We start from the raw sequence: 14,535 nt of genomic DNA, 5'->3' as shown, positions 1-14,535 counted from the left end.
AGAAAAAGACTGTAGAGAGCTCTGGACCCCTGCAAGGCTTGTGTTTTAGCTGCTGTACTATATCATTTATCTGTAATAAAGTTCTTTAAGTGTAAATGACTAGCCTTTTTTAGCAAATGAATACTTGGTATAACTACATTATGGTTAACACATTAAAGACAGCAAGCTGCAAGAGTGGATGGAATTATTCCAGGTAATTACATGGGATCAAGAGTTAAGAATGATAAGGCTGAGGAATTGAAGAACTTCTATATGTACTGATGGGAAGGGACAAAACCACGAAACATATATAACTTTATGGGGTAGATAAAGCAGGTTTTGTTCATTTCATTTACATAAGAAGGAAACTCAGGCTAAAAATATTTAGACTTTCCCAGGCCATACAGCTTTGTATTTGGGCCCAGGCTGACTCCTTGAACTACAGCACATTAACTCTAGAGTAAAACTGGCCCTAAGAAAACACTCCCCTATCTGAAGCTTTAAAAATTCTGGGAAAATTTACAGAAAGCTTTTGTGGCTTTCTGTCCAGCAGAGACGTTAAAATATAGTAGAGCCTGTACCATCCTGCAATTAGGGTTCTGGAGACATTTCTGTCCAACAGAAAGTCTGTTGCTTTCGACTGATTAGCAAGTCTTCATGCTTAGGATTTACTAGGAAATGAACCATTTGACATCTCTACCAGTGCCAACAGTTACTTTCTTCTAGCAAGTTGTCTTTTTATGATGGCATGGTATCTCCTTGCATATTCTGCTCTAACACAACCTTGGACCATGATGTTCCTTTTACACACCTGGAAAGCACATATTTTATACTGCTAGTGCTAGTATAACTTGCTTTTTTAAATATAGCACATATATTTCTGAGATGAATGTCACTTAAAAATGGATTCCTATTTTAAGAGCTCCAAACTGTGGGCTATGGTGAGACTAGTGCTGGGCAGCTTCAGAAGTCTTTTCGTAGCTCTTTTTGTTACCGAGTAACTTTCCTTTTGCTAATCCTTAGAAATCTCAAGAGGGTTCTTCTGATGTGTAAAAACCTTGGTACTGGAAGTCACTTTCGACAGGGGTGCACTACAAGGCACAGTTGTCAGGACAGGGGTGAGATGTGCAAGTTTCAAATCATAAAGAAACAGTGAAGTCAGGAGTATATACTCTGAATTATTTAGCTTTAGAAATCGACTCATCCTGTAGTCTTTTACTTATAGAAAACCCCAAAGAAGCTTTGTTAGTATTTGAAAAAGAAATGTATCCCTTACTTCACTATTTTTGAATCTGGGCTTTCATTGAGCATATTATTTTCTATGTAACTAAGTAAATATGGGTGATGAATATATTCATCCATCCTTGTAGCTAATATTGTGCATGCAGGATAAATAGTATTTGAACATATGATTTTGACTTACAAAAGCTTGTAACATAGCTGGAGCTGTGGTAATTGATACCCTCTATTTCCAGTAAAAAGAAAGATAAATATTTAAGAAAAAAGAAATGCTAGTTACCTGGATTTTATCTCCATAGATTTTTTACATTCATCAAATTATGACACTTTGTCTTATAAGTAGATAAAGTTGCAAACTTCAATAGAAATATAAATCTTACATTTATTTAAAAGCTAAATGAAAACTAGATTTTGACCAAAAGAGATATAGTGGAATAGGACCTTATGTTTTATTAATCCAAAGCTTACTAAATACTGATATCTGATCCTAAAATCTACCCATTATGGTGTTTATTTCTCCATTTGCAGATGACATCCCTGTGATCTAAACAGTTAAGGTTCACTCAGAAAATGAAAGAGGTGATTAGAGTATAGGCTGTTTGCTGCAAAGTCTTCCAGGACAGCCACTGACATTTGCCTTCTCCAATACATGTCTCCAATACATTTTCAAAAACAATAATTAATTGAGTTCTTGATTATTTGTTTATTTCTTCATTCTTTAAGAATTTCATGCATGTATATAATGTGTTTTGATCATATTAAACACTTACTATCCCTCCAACTTCTCCCTGACTCCTTCCCTGACCCCTCTCCCGACTTCATGTTCTCTGTTTGTAGTTCACTGAGTCCAGTCAGGCTTGCCTCTATGTGCACGGGATTAGGGTCATGCACTAGAACATGGGCAACCTTACAGGAGCCACACTCCTTAATGGAACAGATTCTCCCTACCCCTGGCAACCTTCAACTACCAAAACTCTTTAGCTGGGGTGGTGGGTGGGTGTTTCATGTGCTCCTCCCCATCTATGGGGAATGTTGATTGCTTCCTTCTTGTGACAGTCATGTTCATGCAACCACAAATTCTGAGAGTCTATACATACAACAACCCTGATACAACCAGAAAATATTGTTTAGCAGCAATCCTCCCCTATCTTTGTCTCTTACAATCTTTGTACACCCTTTCCTACAATGTTTTCTGAGTCATAAGAGGAGGATTATTTTAAGGGGAGACTGCTTGTTCTTTTTATAGCTGCCTAAGACTCAAATAATCACAAAGAAACTATATTAGCTACAACACTATGTGGCCTATTAGCTCATGCTACTTATCAACTAACTCTTACATCATAAATTAACCCATTTCTATTAACCTACGTGTCACCATGAGGCTGTGGCATACTGGTAAGGATCTGGCATAGCTACATAGTATCTGTCTGACTCTGCCTTCTTTTCTCCTCTATTGCTACTTGGAATTCCAACTTTGCTCTATTCTGCCCGGCAATAGGCCCAAAGCATCTTCTTTATTAACCAATGGCAATAAAACATATTCAAAGCATACAGAAGGGAATCACACATCAGTTTATGATGCAGATGTCCCATTTAGGGATGGCTAGTTTGTATTTACTCAATTCTCTATAGTCTGACCAGTTATGAGTCACTGTAATCACCATATACTATAAACACCATCCACTCTACAAAGAAGCTTCTCTCATGAGAAGTGAGGACTGCCCTAATAGAGTTGACCAGTTTGAAGGCAACTTGATACTATGTCCCTTTATCAATAGTAGCAGTAGATTCCCCCTTAGTGTCAATAACATTCCCAGTATGGGGTCTTGGCCAGGTTTATACTGTCAGGACTGAGTTCCAGCCTGTGTAATGGGTTGCAAATCGAACCAGAAAGAGGTCGGGTATCTCGTAACACTCATGTGACATTGCATCAATGGGCATATCTTTCCAGATTGGTTATTATTCGTAGCGTGTAGGATTTAGAGGTGGGTAAGACTGCTGATGGTTTTCACTTAGCAGTAGCTTGTATAGCATCTTCTGGCACTTTAAAGCTTAGCTGCTAGGAAGGAAGCTTCCAGCCTGATTTTCTCATGTCCTCAATGACACAAGTATGTGACAGTTTCAGCATTAACAAATAACTATCAAATTATGGTGGATAAACAAGAACAATGTCAATAGCAGCCTGCTTTGTTTTGGGGTAGTCTATGGGACACCTGCTGAAAAATATCTTGGAGGTTAGTGTCCTATACTGGACATTTTATTTAGTATGATTTCAGTGAGAAGCATTGTTCCTTTATAAAAGGTAACTCCATTTAAACACATCACACACACACACACACACACACACACATTTATTTAAGGAAGCTTCTAAAATGGTAAGTTTCCATATCAATTTTGCAGACATCCTTAGTTTTTTCTATCCCTTTCCTGCGCCCTTTTCTGTTCTGTCCTCCTAGACCCCTTTCCATTACCCACCTCCATGTTCTCATTCTTCCTCTTATTCCATCTTTTCTCGCTTAAAATTCCCTCATGGACCTTTTCTTGTTTCCTGACTTTGACAAGTGCTTCAAGTTAATTACACACACCTAAAGATTCAAAGCTATGATCCATATTTGAGAGAGAACATGTGGTATTTGTATTTAGGGTACGGTTTACTTTATTCAGAATGTTTTCCCCTAGATTCTTCCATTCACATGAAAACTGCATAGTCTTTGAAAATTTTATTCATGTATATAAACTTTCTAATTACTCTCTACTCCCACCCCTTCCTCTCCACCATCCAGTCAACTCTCCCCCTCCTACCTGTCCCTTTCCCATGTCCATATTTTCTTGTTTTGTTTTTTTGTCCAGTAAGTTTAACAAGGGATACTTTGTGACCACAGTGTGAACTATCCATTAAAGCCACAATTTCTGTCTCCTTTTGTGTAATGTGTGTTTATTTTTTCCACACTTAGTTCAGCCTGTGCCTTCTGTAATCCCTTCTAATATATGTCTTAATATTTTCTCCCAAATGCTTATACTAAGAACCTTTTAAAATTTCACTGTTCAAATTAAAAATTTGATGTATGGTATTTATAATTTGTGAGGAAATATAAAGTGTAACATTATATATTTATTATTATATATAATTAATAATTATAATATTATAACTTGATCTATATATTTGACTGGTAATGATCAAATCAGCATGGTTGGCCTTTTAATTTCTTCTTACACCATCTTTTGTGTACGTTGGGTCTTTGTGTATATTGGATTTTTTTCACATGCTCATAAGTTTACTTTGAACACCTGGGAGTTGAGTCTAAATTCTGTTTGCTCCCTATTTGTGACTGCCTTTAATGTAGCTTCTGGAATTGAGGATTTAGTCACTTCTAACAGTTAAATTTTCTGCTCTAGCTTTATTCTTCCCTCATGACCATGATTGCAGCAAATACCATGGCTTCTCCACCACAGCAAATGGCATTCTAAACTGAAAAGCTGGGCATCTTTGGCTCACAGAAGTGTTCTTGTGCAGAGCAGGGCAACAATAGAATCTTCTTAATACTATTATAACAAACTGTCTGAAGTAAAATATATAAAGCACTCGCTATAGTTCCCACCCACCACACAGTCAGCTTATAAAATAAATGAATTCTATTGTTCGTATTCTTGAACCCATCAGATGATTTTATCTTTTTATTTTATATATGCACAACTATGACGCATAGACTGGTGCTTCAAGGAGCTTAAGACAATAAAAGTAAACAGAAACTGGGAAAACCACCAGTAACTGACATACAGCGTCTAATCATTTGCTCTCTGGAACTAAAGCAGACTTCTTGCTAGCTTTACACTCTGGGAAGTTCAGTGGCTTAGGAAACCTTCTGGGATCGCCCTTGCTGTGTGGTGATGGTTTATGATCTTGAGGCGACTTCCTCAGACTAGAAGTTAATGCATATGCTTCAGAGATAGTGGGCTACCTTTTCATGCATCATATAGATAATGACACAAAAGAATGTAATAGAAAAAAATAGAAGTAAATAAGGAAGCATTGTCCAGCAATCCCTGTTTTTGAAAGAAGAGAGATCCGCAACAAAAGGGACGGTTAAGAATAGTTCTTCCTACACTGCTTTCTGCTTGGGTTTCATCTGCTCCTCAGGGAACATGACTTTAGTGAGTCCCCTGTTGAGCGGATTTGGAGACATGGTTCCCATGGCAACAGACTTCAAAGTGACATAAATCCAGAAGCACTTTGCTTGCTTGTTCTGTCATCCCAAGAAGAATCCTCTGCGGTACCAGGAGAAATGTCAACTTTTAATGAAGTCTGAGTGGGTTGTCTGAACTCCAAGGAATCCTTTCCTAGGGGGCTCATTTCTGACTCATAATCATAGTTTATTTTCTTTAATTGTGAGTTAACAACAATGAGACTGAGAGCAGAATTGGGATTTATCGCAATTACCAGGGCAGTGACATATTTCTAAGTGTAAGGTTTACACTCCAGGTCTCTTGTTACTGAGAGCTTACTGAAAGTAATTTCATTGAAACATTTTAAAAATATTTGTTTTGTCTGCATGTATGCATGTGCACCATGGACATGTCTGGTGCTGATGGAGATCAGGAGAGAGTATTAAATTCCTTAGAACTATAGTGACACATGCTTGTGAGCTATTATGTGTGAGCTGGAGATTGGACTCTGGGCTTTTGTCAGGGCAGTCAGCACTCTTAACCACTGAAGTATCTTTCCAGTCTGTCCTGAAATGTATTTCACAGTGAACACTGATCTACATACAAACATCATCCATCACTCATACCTAACACCCATGACTGACACAAGAGTTTCAGCTAGCTTGGTAAATGGAGTACAAGCAGCTATTTTAGGCAAAAATGACTAGAACAGGGTGTGGAATGTGAATGACTCCCAACAAGCTTTAAGATTACTGGGAGCCAGGCTGGCCTAGGTATTTTTCTGAGGCCTAGATGTATGGAGAAAGAACTTAGTTTCTTGTCTAAAATTAGAAACATGTTTGAAAAGGCCGGTAATGGCCTAAGGCCAGGGCCTTTGGGGAACTGAGGTTTTGGATCATGGGAGCTTGATTTCCTTACTCTTTGCAGGTTATCATTCCTAAGGCTGTTGAGCACCTGGTCTGTAGTGCATGTGTGATATCCTGTGTTCTCCGTGTGCAACATTTCCCCCTACAAACTGCATATAAGATACTGTACTTCTTAATAAATATGATTGCATCAGCTTATACAAAACTTCCTGATCTCAAATTTTCCTGTCTTATTCTTCTCTTTAAATCTCGTTCCCTATGCCTCCTTCACAGGAACCTGTCAGTGATGAATGACCTGCTGGTTCAGGTCAAGTAAGAATGTATTGATAGGTTTGTGAGAACCTTCCAGAGAACTGATATGGACAGAGAGTGAAAGGCAGAGCACACACTTAACCTGTGAAGGTTTGAAGAGCTTTTGTTGGAACTAGAAGTAGATACATGAAAAAGAAGATGTGAGGCTGGAAGGGAGATCTTACTTGATTTCATGATTTAGGATTTGTGGTATGATTGAGCACGGAGTTTTGGGACATATGGTATTGATGGCGGGGTAGGGAACAAGGAGACGATAAAACAGTGAAGGATCATGATACTGTCTGAAGATTCAGCTATATGGGAGAGATGAGTTTAGCTAAAGATTTTTTCTTTTCATCTTTTTTCATTATATGATAATTTCATAAGTATATCCTGAGCTTTTACTCATTCCCTCATCCCTCTTCTCTGCTGAGATGTTTCTTCTTCCCAGAAACCCTCATCCTAATTTGATGTCCTTGCAATGACCCACTGAGTTGAATTATGGTTGCTTGAATGAGTGGAGGGTTATTACCTGGATAAAGCATTGAAGAAGCCAGCATTGCTTCAAAACTCCTTAGATAGCCCTCATTTTTCCTTTTTTCTCTTCAGCTCCCGATTGCCTCTTTCAAGCCACATAACTTTCAGCAAGACTTATTCTCTCTCATTCCACCCCTAAATTATATACATTTTATTTTTGTTTCTGCATATATTTAGAACATTTAGCAAGAGCATTTATCCATGCATCAGCCACTATGCTGAGCTCTTCCATTTTCTTGATCTAATTTGACCCTCACAACACCTACAATTATCACCTTCATTCCCATTTTGCAGATGGGGGGATTGAAAATCAGTCATTATGTCGTTATGGAACATTTGTACCAGCAAGTCAATTGACGATTGTTGAGGAGAAATTACAGGAGGCACATGTGGATAGGGTGAATCCAAATCTTAATTGTATTCCAGTCATACTGCCTTCCAGAATTTCTCCTACAGGAATTTTAATGCAAAGAGAAAATATTATCTTAGAATGGATCTTTTTACCACATAAACCAAGTCAAAAATTAAAAACTTATGTGGAAAAAGTTTCTGAATTAATTATAAAAGGTAAATTGAGACTTCATCAATTAGCAGGTATAGACCCAGCAGAGATTATAGTGCCTTTTACTGCTGATGAAATAAAAAAGTTATGGGAAGACAATGAACCCTGGCAAAGAGCTTGTGCTAATTTTTTGGGAGAAATTAATGGCAATTATCCCGAAAGCAATAGACTTAACCTTATCAAGAGAACTTCTTGGATTCTTCCCCGAACTGTACATGATGCACCAATAACTGGAGCCCATACATTTTATACTGATGCAAATAAATCAGGGAAGGCAGGTTACAAATCAGAAGAATTAAGTAAGGTGGAACAAAGCCCTTATAATTCTATCCAGAAGGCAGAAGTATATGCTATTCTTATGGTACTAAGGGATTTTAAAGAACCTCTCAATATAGTTACTGATTTGCAATATACAGAAAGAGTTATCTTGCATATTGAAACTGCTGAATTTATACCAGATGATACAGAATTGACTTCATTATTCATCCAGGTGCAAGACAAAATCAGGAATAGACTTTGTTCCATATACATAACACACATCCGATCCCATATGGGTCTGCCAGGTCCTCTAGCACAAGGTAATGCAGAATTTGATCAATTATTGATTGGAACTGTGTTGCAGGCTTCTGAATTTCATAAGAAGTATCAAAGAATCAAGAATAGCAAAGGTTTAAAGAAAGAGTTTTCTATTACATGGCAACAAGCTATGGAGATTATAAAGAGATGCCCTACTTGCATTTTGCATTTATTCCTAATGGTAAAAAATGAATGAGCTTACTTGCCTTCCATTAGTTCGTGGAGGGATCCACTATTACAATGAACAGAATGACTCAATGACAGTAATAGTTATGAGCGGAGCTGTTGGATGCTTGGTGATTAAGTGCATAGAACTTTCTGAGTTAGTCTCCATTAGTAAGTTGATAACGATTTGATGAAATCCTGCAGCATTCTGATGTTTGGCAGGTTATGCTCAAGATACAGTTTCTAGAATATGAAATTCCAGGTAACTGATAAACGCAGTTGCTCCTATTTGCTTTTGTGGCATGGGATCAAAATGCTCTGGGTGAGGTAGTAGCTTCCCAACTCAGATAGAAATCTAATACTCAGTTGAGAACAACTTCCACACCACCGTAAGAACATCTTAGCTGGGGTTTCCACAAAAATCTGTGCTGGAGACGGAAATGTGTGGTGTAGGTAGTTAATTTTTTTAGAAAAGATCTGGGGTAAGATGAGTGAAAGGGGAGAGGAAGGAAAGTCAATGCAAATATATGGTCTTTGTTACCTTAATGGGAGTCTTTGAGATACTAAAAAAAATGTGTGGATCATTAGAAAGACAGAAGGACTTTTAACCTTCATTGGTATTTGGCAATAACTACAATGCCATGTTTGCATAAACCATCTGAATGACCGATGGGCTATTACATACATTTCATTTTGTAACTACAGAGACCCGTGGCAGAAAGTGGGAGATAAGTGGCACAGTCAAGAAACAATGTCCTTTGGCCGTTCCTGGACATAGTTGTTGCCATAGCTATTATAAATCAACCCAAGGCTTGGTTAAATGTTCAAAGTAGAGGGTAGAGGGGCCATAGCTATTAGGCAGGGTCAACATCATAAAATTATAATATTCTGTTTCACTTACCAAGAACTTGTACTAAAAGTTCCAAATTTCTTATCTTATTGCTGGGTTACTCAATTAATAAATTATATCTGAATTAAAAGCTACAAACACCTGAAGTGCTTTACATCAAATCACAGATATTGAATACACCATTCAATTAGCTGATCTCCCTCAGCATAATCTAACAAGCTCACTTCATCGTTCAGTATGGTCCATGGAGTCACATCTTCCATATTGTTATTGTGGTATCCAAGTATCTCCCCTGCATGACCCTGGGATGCTATTCCAAGTTTGATGCCCAACTCTGTGCTTAACTTTAAAGGCCATTTAGACTTCTAAGTCCATGTAACTGCAGACGTTAGAGATCCATATTTTAATTTTTTTCTGAAAATATAGAATTCGGTTAGGGATCCCTGGCTAATTGCCCAGACTAACTGCCAACAAGTGGAGAATTCGAAGAGAAATGTTGATTACAAACTCTCACCCCTGTAGATTCTGATTTATTATGTTTGCCTAATAAATTTGGAGGACCGGGATATACATTTTAAATAAAAATATAATTGTCTAACTGTGCAGTTAGGGAAAATGATATCTTAAAATACTGCTTTAAATTGGTGAGGTCCTAAGAGTGAGATTGGACTGTCATTAAACTCAAATCAGGCTCAGAGAGCCTTGGGCACTGAGGAGGTAAATTTTGTCATAGGAGAGGAACTAGAAAAAGAACAAAGGAAGAGAGTTAGGACAGTGAATGTCTGACAGAGGGGAGGGAGTCAAGCTACAGCACTCTCTCTGGCTAGGTAAGCAATTTTAGAAAAACTGTTAATAACTAATGGCGATACTCACTAATACCAAGCTCAATTCAGAAAGATGCAAGCTATCTTCTGCCACAGCTTGGTGTTCTACAGCCCCTTTGAGAAACTGAAATGTAAGCAGTCTGTTGAACACCATCATCTGAACCAGCACAGTTTTTTATTTTTACCCTTTCTGAACCTTATTATATATCTAGTCAAATATCAAATCATAATGGCCAAGACATGTCAGATTTTGAAGTAAACGATCTTACTTTCTATATTTCATTATTTCCCACTGGGCGATATTAAAAGTAATTTTGACACTACATTTAGAGTAAGGTGGACCTAGGTTTAATGTGGTTCCCATAGCTTAATATCTGGAAAATTAGTTTATATCTAAAGTCAGGTTGATAAAAGCAGCTCATATGATTCAAGGGTGAAGAAAAATGTACCACTGTGTGTGTACATGCACACATGTTTGCACACACACACTCATGCACCCGCACACACACAATGGTATTAGATTCTATCATGATGGGTTAGAATAAAATGCTAATTAAAATGGTTTTTTAATATGCACTAAAGAGTGTGTAGTGAACTTTTTTCAGTTCTTTATATAGTAATGAATAGATGTTAAATGAACACTCCCCCACACTCCACACACAAACCCACATAATTTAACAAAGGGTCTTCTGCATTCCAGACTGGCTTCAAACTCACTAGGTAGATGGACAAAACATTGGATTCCCCTCCCAACTCCTCCTCTTCATTTTACCTCATACTTCCCTGCTGTTGGATTACAGACAAGCACAACCAAGCCTGGTTTTTGTTGAACTGAGTATTAAATCCAGAGGGCTTCATGTATGCAAGGCAAATACTTATCAAAATTGCATTCTCAGTTTCTCAATAAATATTTTTGTTACCAAAAACCCATTAAATTATTATCAAGTGTATAAGCAAATTGTTCTTCTTTTTAAAAAGTTAATATCCATCAAAAAACCAAAAAAAAAAAGTTAATATCCAGTGTTGTGTTGTGAACCCCCAGGGAATCTCAGGCTTCCTGCATTAATCAGGTCCCAGGTCTCCAAACCCAGAATACAATGACTCCGCTTCCGTGAAAGCCTAAGAAGAAACTTAGGGAAGAGCTCTTCTTGGCAGAGGTTGCTCTCCAACAGTGAGTTCTGGCATTCTCACTTGCAGAGGAAGTGGAGGTGTCTGTTTTTAGCCCATCTTTGAGTTCGCCCTGCAGCCTCCCTGAGCAAGGCAAAAGGCACGGTTCTGACTACTGGAGCTGAAGGAGGGTGAGTGATTGGATCCGTGTGAGGCTTTGAATAATTTCTAAAACTCTGAGAAAAACTCCATCACCCTTCTGCTCTTCCAGGAGAACAGTTAGCTAGACACCTCGGAAAAAGGCTGGTTTCAGCCTCTGAGAGCTCTTCCCAGAGACTGCCACACCGTTGTAAACTTGAACAGAAGCTGGAGTTAGAGGGGGCACAACAGCACAACCAAATTAAAGACCCTGTCCCAGTACTCTGGGGTCATTTCTAGCGTCACCGGCCCTTGTGTCTTCCCTAAGGCACCGTAGTGTGGAACTGCTACTGCACAGCAACCAGAAACCAGACTCTGCAGAAGTTCAGAATCTGTGCTTATGTAATTCTCTAGACCCCAGGAGGTGACAGGGAGGGCAGCAGTGTTCTCTGTCCCCCCCTACAATGACCTCTTCCTCTTGTTTCTGTCTCTGCAGGAGGCCTTGAGAATGGCAGCTGAGAATGACTCTTTACCAGAGTTCATTCTTGCAGGCCTGACAGATCAGCCAGGACTCCGCCTGCCTCTCTTCTTCCTGTTTCTAGGTTTCTACATGGTCACCGTAGTGGGGAACCTGGGCTTGATCACTCTGATAGGGCTGAACTCTCATTTACACACCCCGATGTACTTTTTCCTCTTCAACTTGTCTTTCATAGATTTCTGCTATTCCACTGTTATCGCCCCCAAAATGCTGGTGAGTTTTGTCTCGAAGAAAAACATCATCTCCTACCCTGGGTGTATGACTCAGCTCTTTTTCTTTCTTTTCTTTGTTGTCTCTGAGTCCTTCATCCTGTCAGCAATGGCATATGACAGGTATGTCGCCATCTGTAATCCTCTCATGTACACCGTGACCATGTCTCCCCAGGTGTGCTTGCTTCTTCTGCTAGGGGTTTATGTGATGGGACTTTCTGGAGCCATGGCCCACACAGCATTCATGGTGAGACTGACCTTCTGTGCTGACAGACTTATCAACCACTACATGTGTGACATCCTTCCTCTTCTGGAGCGCTCTTGCACCAGCACCTATGTGAATGAGCTGGTAGTTTTCATTGTCGTGGGCATTGATATTGGGGTACCCACAATCACCATCTTCATTTCGTACGCTGTCATCCTCTCTAGCATCCTTCGCATCAGCTCCACAGAGGGCAGGTCTAAAGCCTTCAGCACCTGCAGCTCCCACATCATCGCAGTTTCTCTTTTTTTTGGCTCAGGAGCATTCATGTATCTCAAACCGTCTTCCCTTTTGCCTATGAACCAGGGGAAAGTGTCCTCCTTGTTTTACACCATAGTGGTACCCATGCTCAACCCATTAATCTATAGCTTGAGGAATAAGGACGTCAAAGTTGCTCTGAAAAAGACATTGAAGAAAAGTTCGCTTTCCTAAGAAAGTGGAAATGTTTTGAAGAGTCATTCCTTTCCCCTTTCATGTCTGACTGGGTCACCACGTGTTACGCACAGGAAAATTTCATTCTTTCCTGGATGAATGAGTTCGTCTTTTCCGTTTGAGAGGTTTATTAGAAGATTCTTAAAACTGCAGAGTGCTTTTTTGAGCGTCACACAAATCAATTCCTCTTATTATGAGAGTGGATGCAGACTTATGTCCCTTCCTGGAATGTGTGTGTGTCAGTTTCTTAGCATAACAGCAGCTACCACAGGTTCTATGTGTCTCAAACTGTTTGCTTTCCTTTATGGCGTAACTTTCTTCCTCTCTCAGGCCACGGAACACTTCATTTCAAATGAAGTGAGCTGGTCTAGGATGCTGAAGTCTGATTGTGACTGTAGAAATTTTATGCAACGTTTAAGAGCTAATTTTAAATAGAACATTTTTTTTTCTAGAAGGTAGGAGGTTTAGGATTTTGTTGAGATGGTCTTGGTTAAATGGACAGAAAAGTTCTTTTGCATTTTAGAGTTCAGAGGAAGAGTATTACGATATAGAGAGTAGCAGCATGATACCTCCTGAGACAGTGATGTGGACTCGGATGTTCCAGGGTTTGGGAATGATGCTGCCTAGAAGAACTTACAGAAAATGTTAAGCTTCCGAAGGATGGATGTTTTATTTTTTAGGAAATAAGGCTCTCTGTCTGTCAGGCTGGTCTCAAATTCACTGTGTGGTGAGACTGGCTTTGAATTCTTGATCTTTTTGCCTTGCCTCTGTCTCCCAAGAACTAGGATTACATCCTTACACAACCATCTTCAGTTCAGTGAAAGAGTCTGTATATTTTTCACACAAATTCATTCCCTTATTTTAATATTACATTAGTAAAGTTAGCAGGAAGAAGTGTGCAGCTCAGGGTTATTGATTAAGAACCTAGAGAATATCTTAGAAGCATACAACTGTGCTATAAGTCAAACCAGGTCAGCTGCAGACTATGACAAGTTAACAACAGAAATGTGCATGGAAGGCCACAGGTGTTGCAAACAACAGAGACGAGGTGTGATGTTTTCTTGTACCTTTTCAGATCAATTTTCTGCCACTGGGTTTCTCCTCTCCCCATGTCTTAGATGAAATTCTCCAATAAACTCCCCTTCCTTCTGGGTGATATTTGGGTAAAGTCAACTGTGACCTTGACAGTGGAATCAGGAAGCAAGCAAAGAGTGATATGGTGGCACTTATTTCTGGACTTCTTCCAGCTAGGCTAACAGGAGCCGTAACCAAATACCTCATTTTCTACTGAACTTCCCTCCATTGTTTCTTCCTGCCAAGACACCACAATGTCTCCCCTGGTGCTGTGGTTGGCTGGACAAGCTTTGGCAGTCACATCGCGATATCTCTCAATTACAATTTTGCCCAAACTCTGTATCTTTAATCACTTTGTTGGACTGGATGCTTTGTTGCCTTCTGGGACTCATGGAGATACTTCCCAGAGAGAGATGGATGAACTGATAGACCTCACACTCATAAACTGTAAACCAATGATATTATGTGAAACAAGGTGGTTACCTTTGGTTTCAAAGAATATATGAATGAAAAATCTTTTATTTTTCTTTGTGAAGTAATGATATGTGAAATGTTTTGAGTCCAAAAACTATCTTATGATTTCTTTTTTTCAGGTTATTATTATTATTATTATTATTATTATTATTATTATTAAAAACCATCTTTAGAAACGGTCTCTTCCATCTGGAAAACAAGAAGTTTGGACAGATGTATAGTTTTACCTTTTGATTTGATGCAGATCT

General features: G+C 38.9%; 1 protein-coding gene across 2 annotated transcripts; it reads left to right on the top strand.

Moving 5' to 3' along the window:
• The first annotated feature begins 5,199 nt into the window (after positions 1-5,199).
• LOC125409917 (olfactory receptor 8B8) lies at positions 5,200-12,739 on the top strand. 2 transcript variants are annotated; one of them, XM_048449070.3, is made up of 2 exons: positions 5,200-5,214; positions 11,819-12,739. In XM_048449070.3, exons 1-2 carry the CDS (start codon positions 5,200-5,202, stop codon positions 12,737-12,739), a joined length of 936 nt encoding a protein of 311 aa, XP_048305027.2. The 2 variants fall into 2 exon arrangements, with proteins under 2 accessions (XP_048305027.2, XP_048305034.2); XM_048449077.3 differs by lacking the exon at positions 5,200-5,214 and having other exon boundaries at positions 11,789-12,739.
• The last annotated feature ends 1,796 nt before the right edge of the window (positions 12,740-14,535 follow it).

The sequence above is a fragment of the Myodes glareolus genome, chromosome 4 (assembly GCF_982192425.1).
Source record: "Myodes glareolus chromosome 4, mMyoGla1.1, whole genome shotgun sequence".
Classification (NCBI taxonomy): domain Eukaryota; kingdom Metazoa; phylum Chordata; class Mammalia; order Rodentia; family Cricetidae; genus Myodes; species Myodes glareolus.
This window is presented reverse-complemented; position numbering and strand designations above follow the sequence as displayed.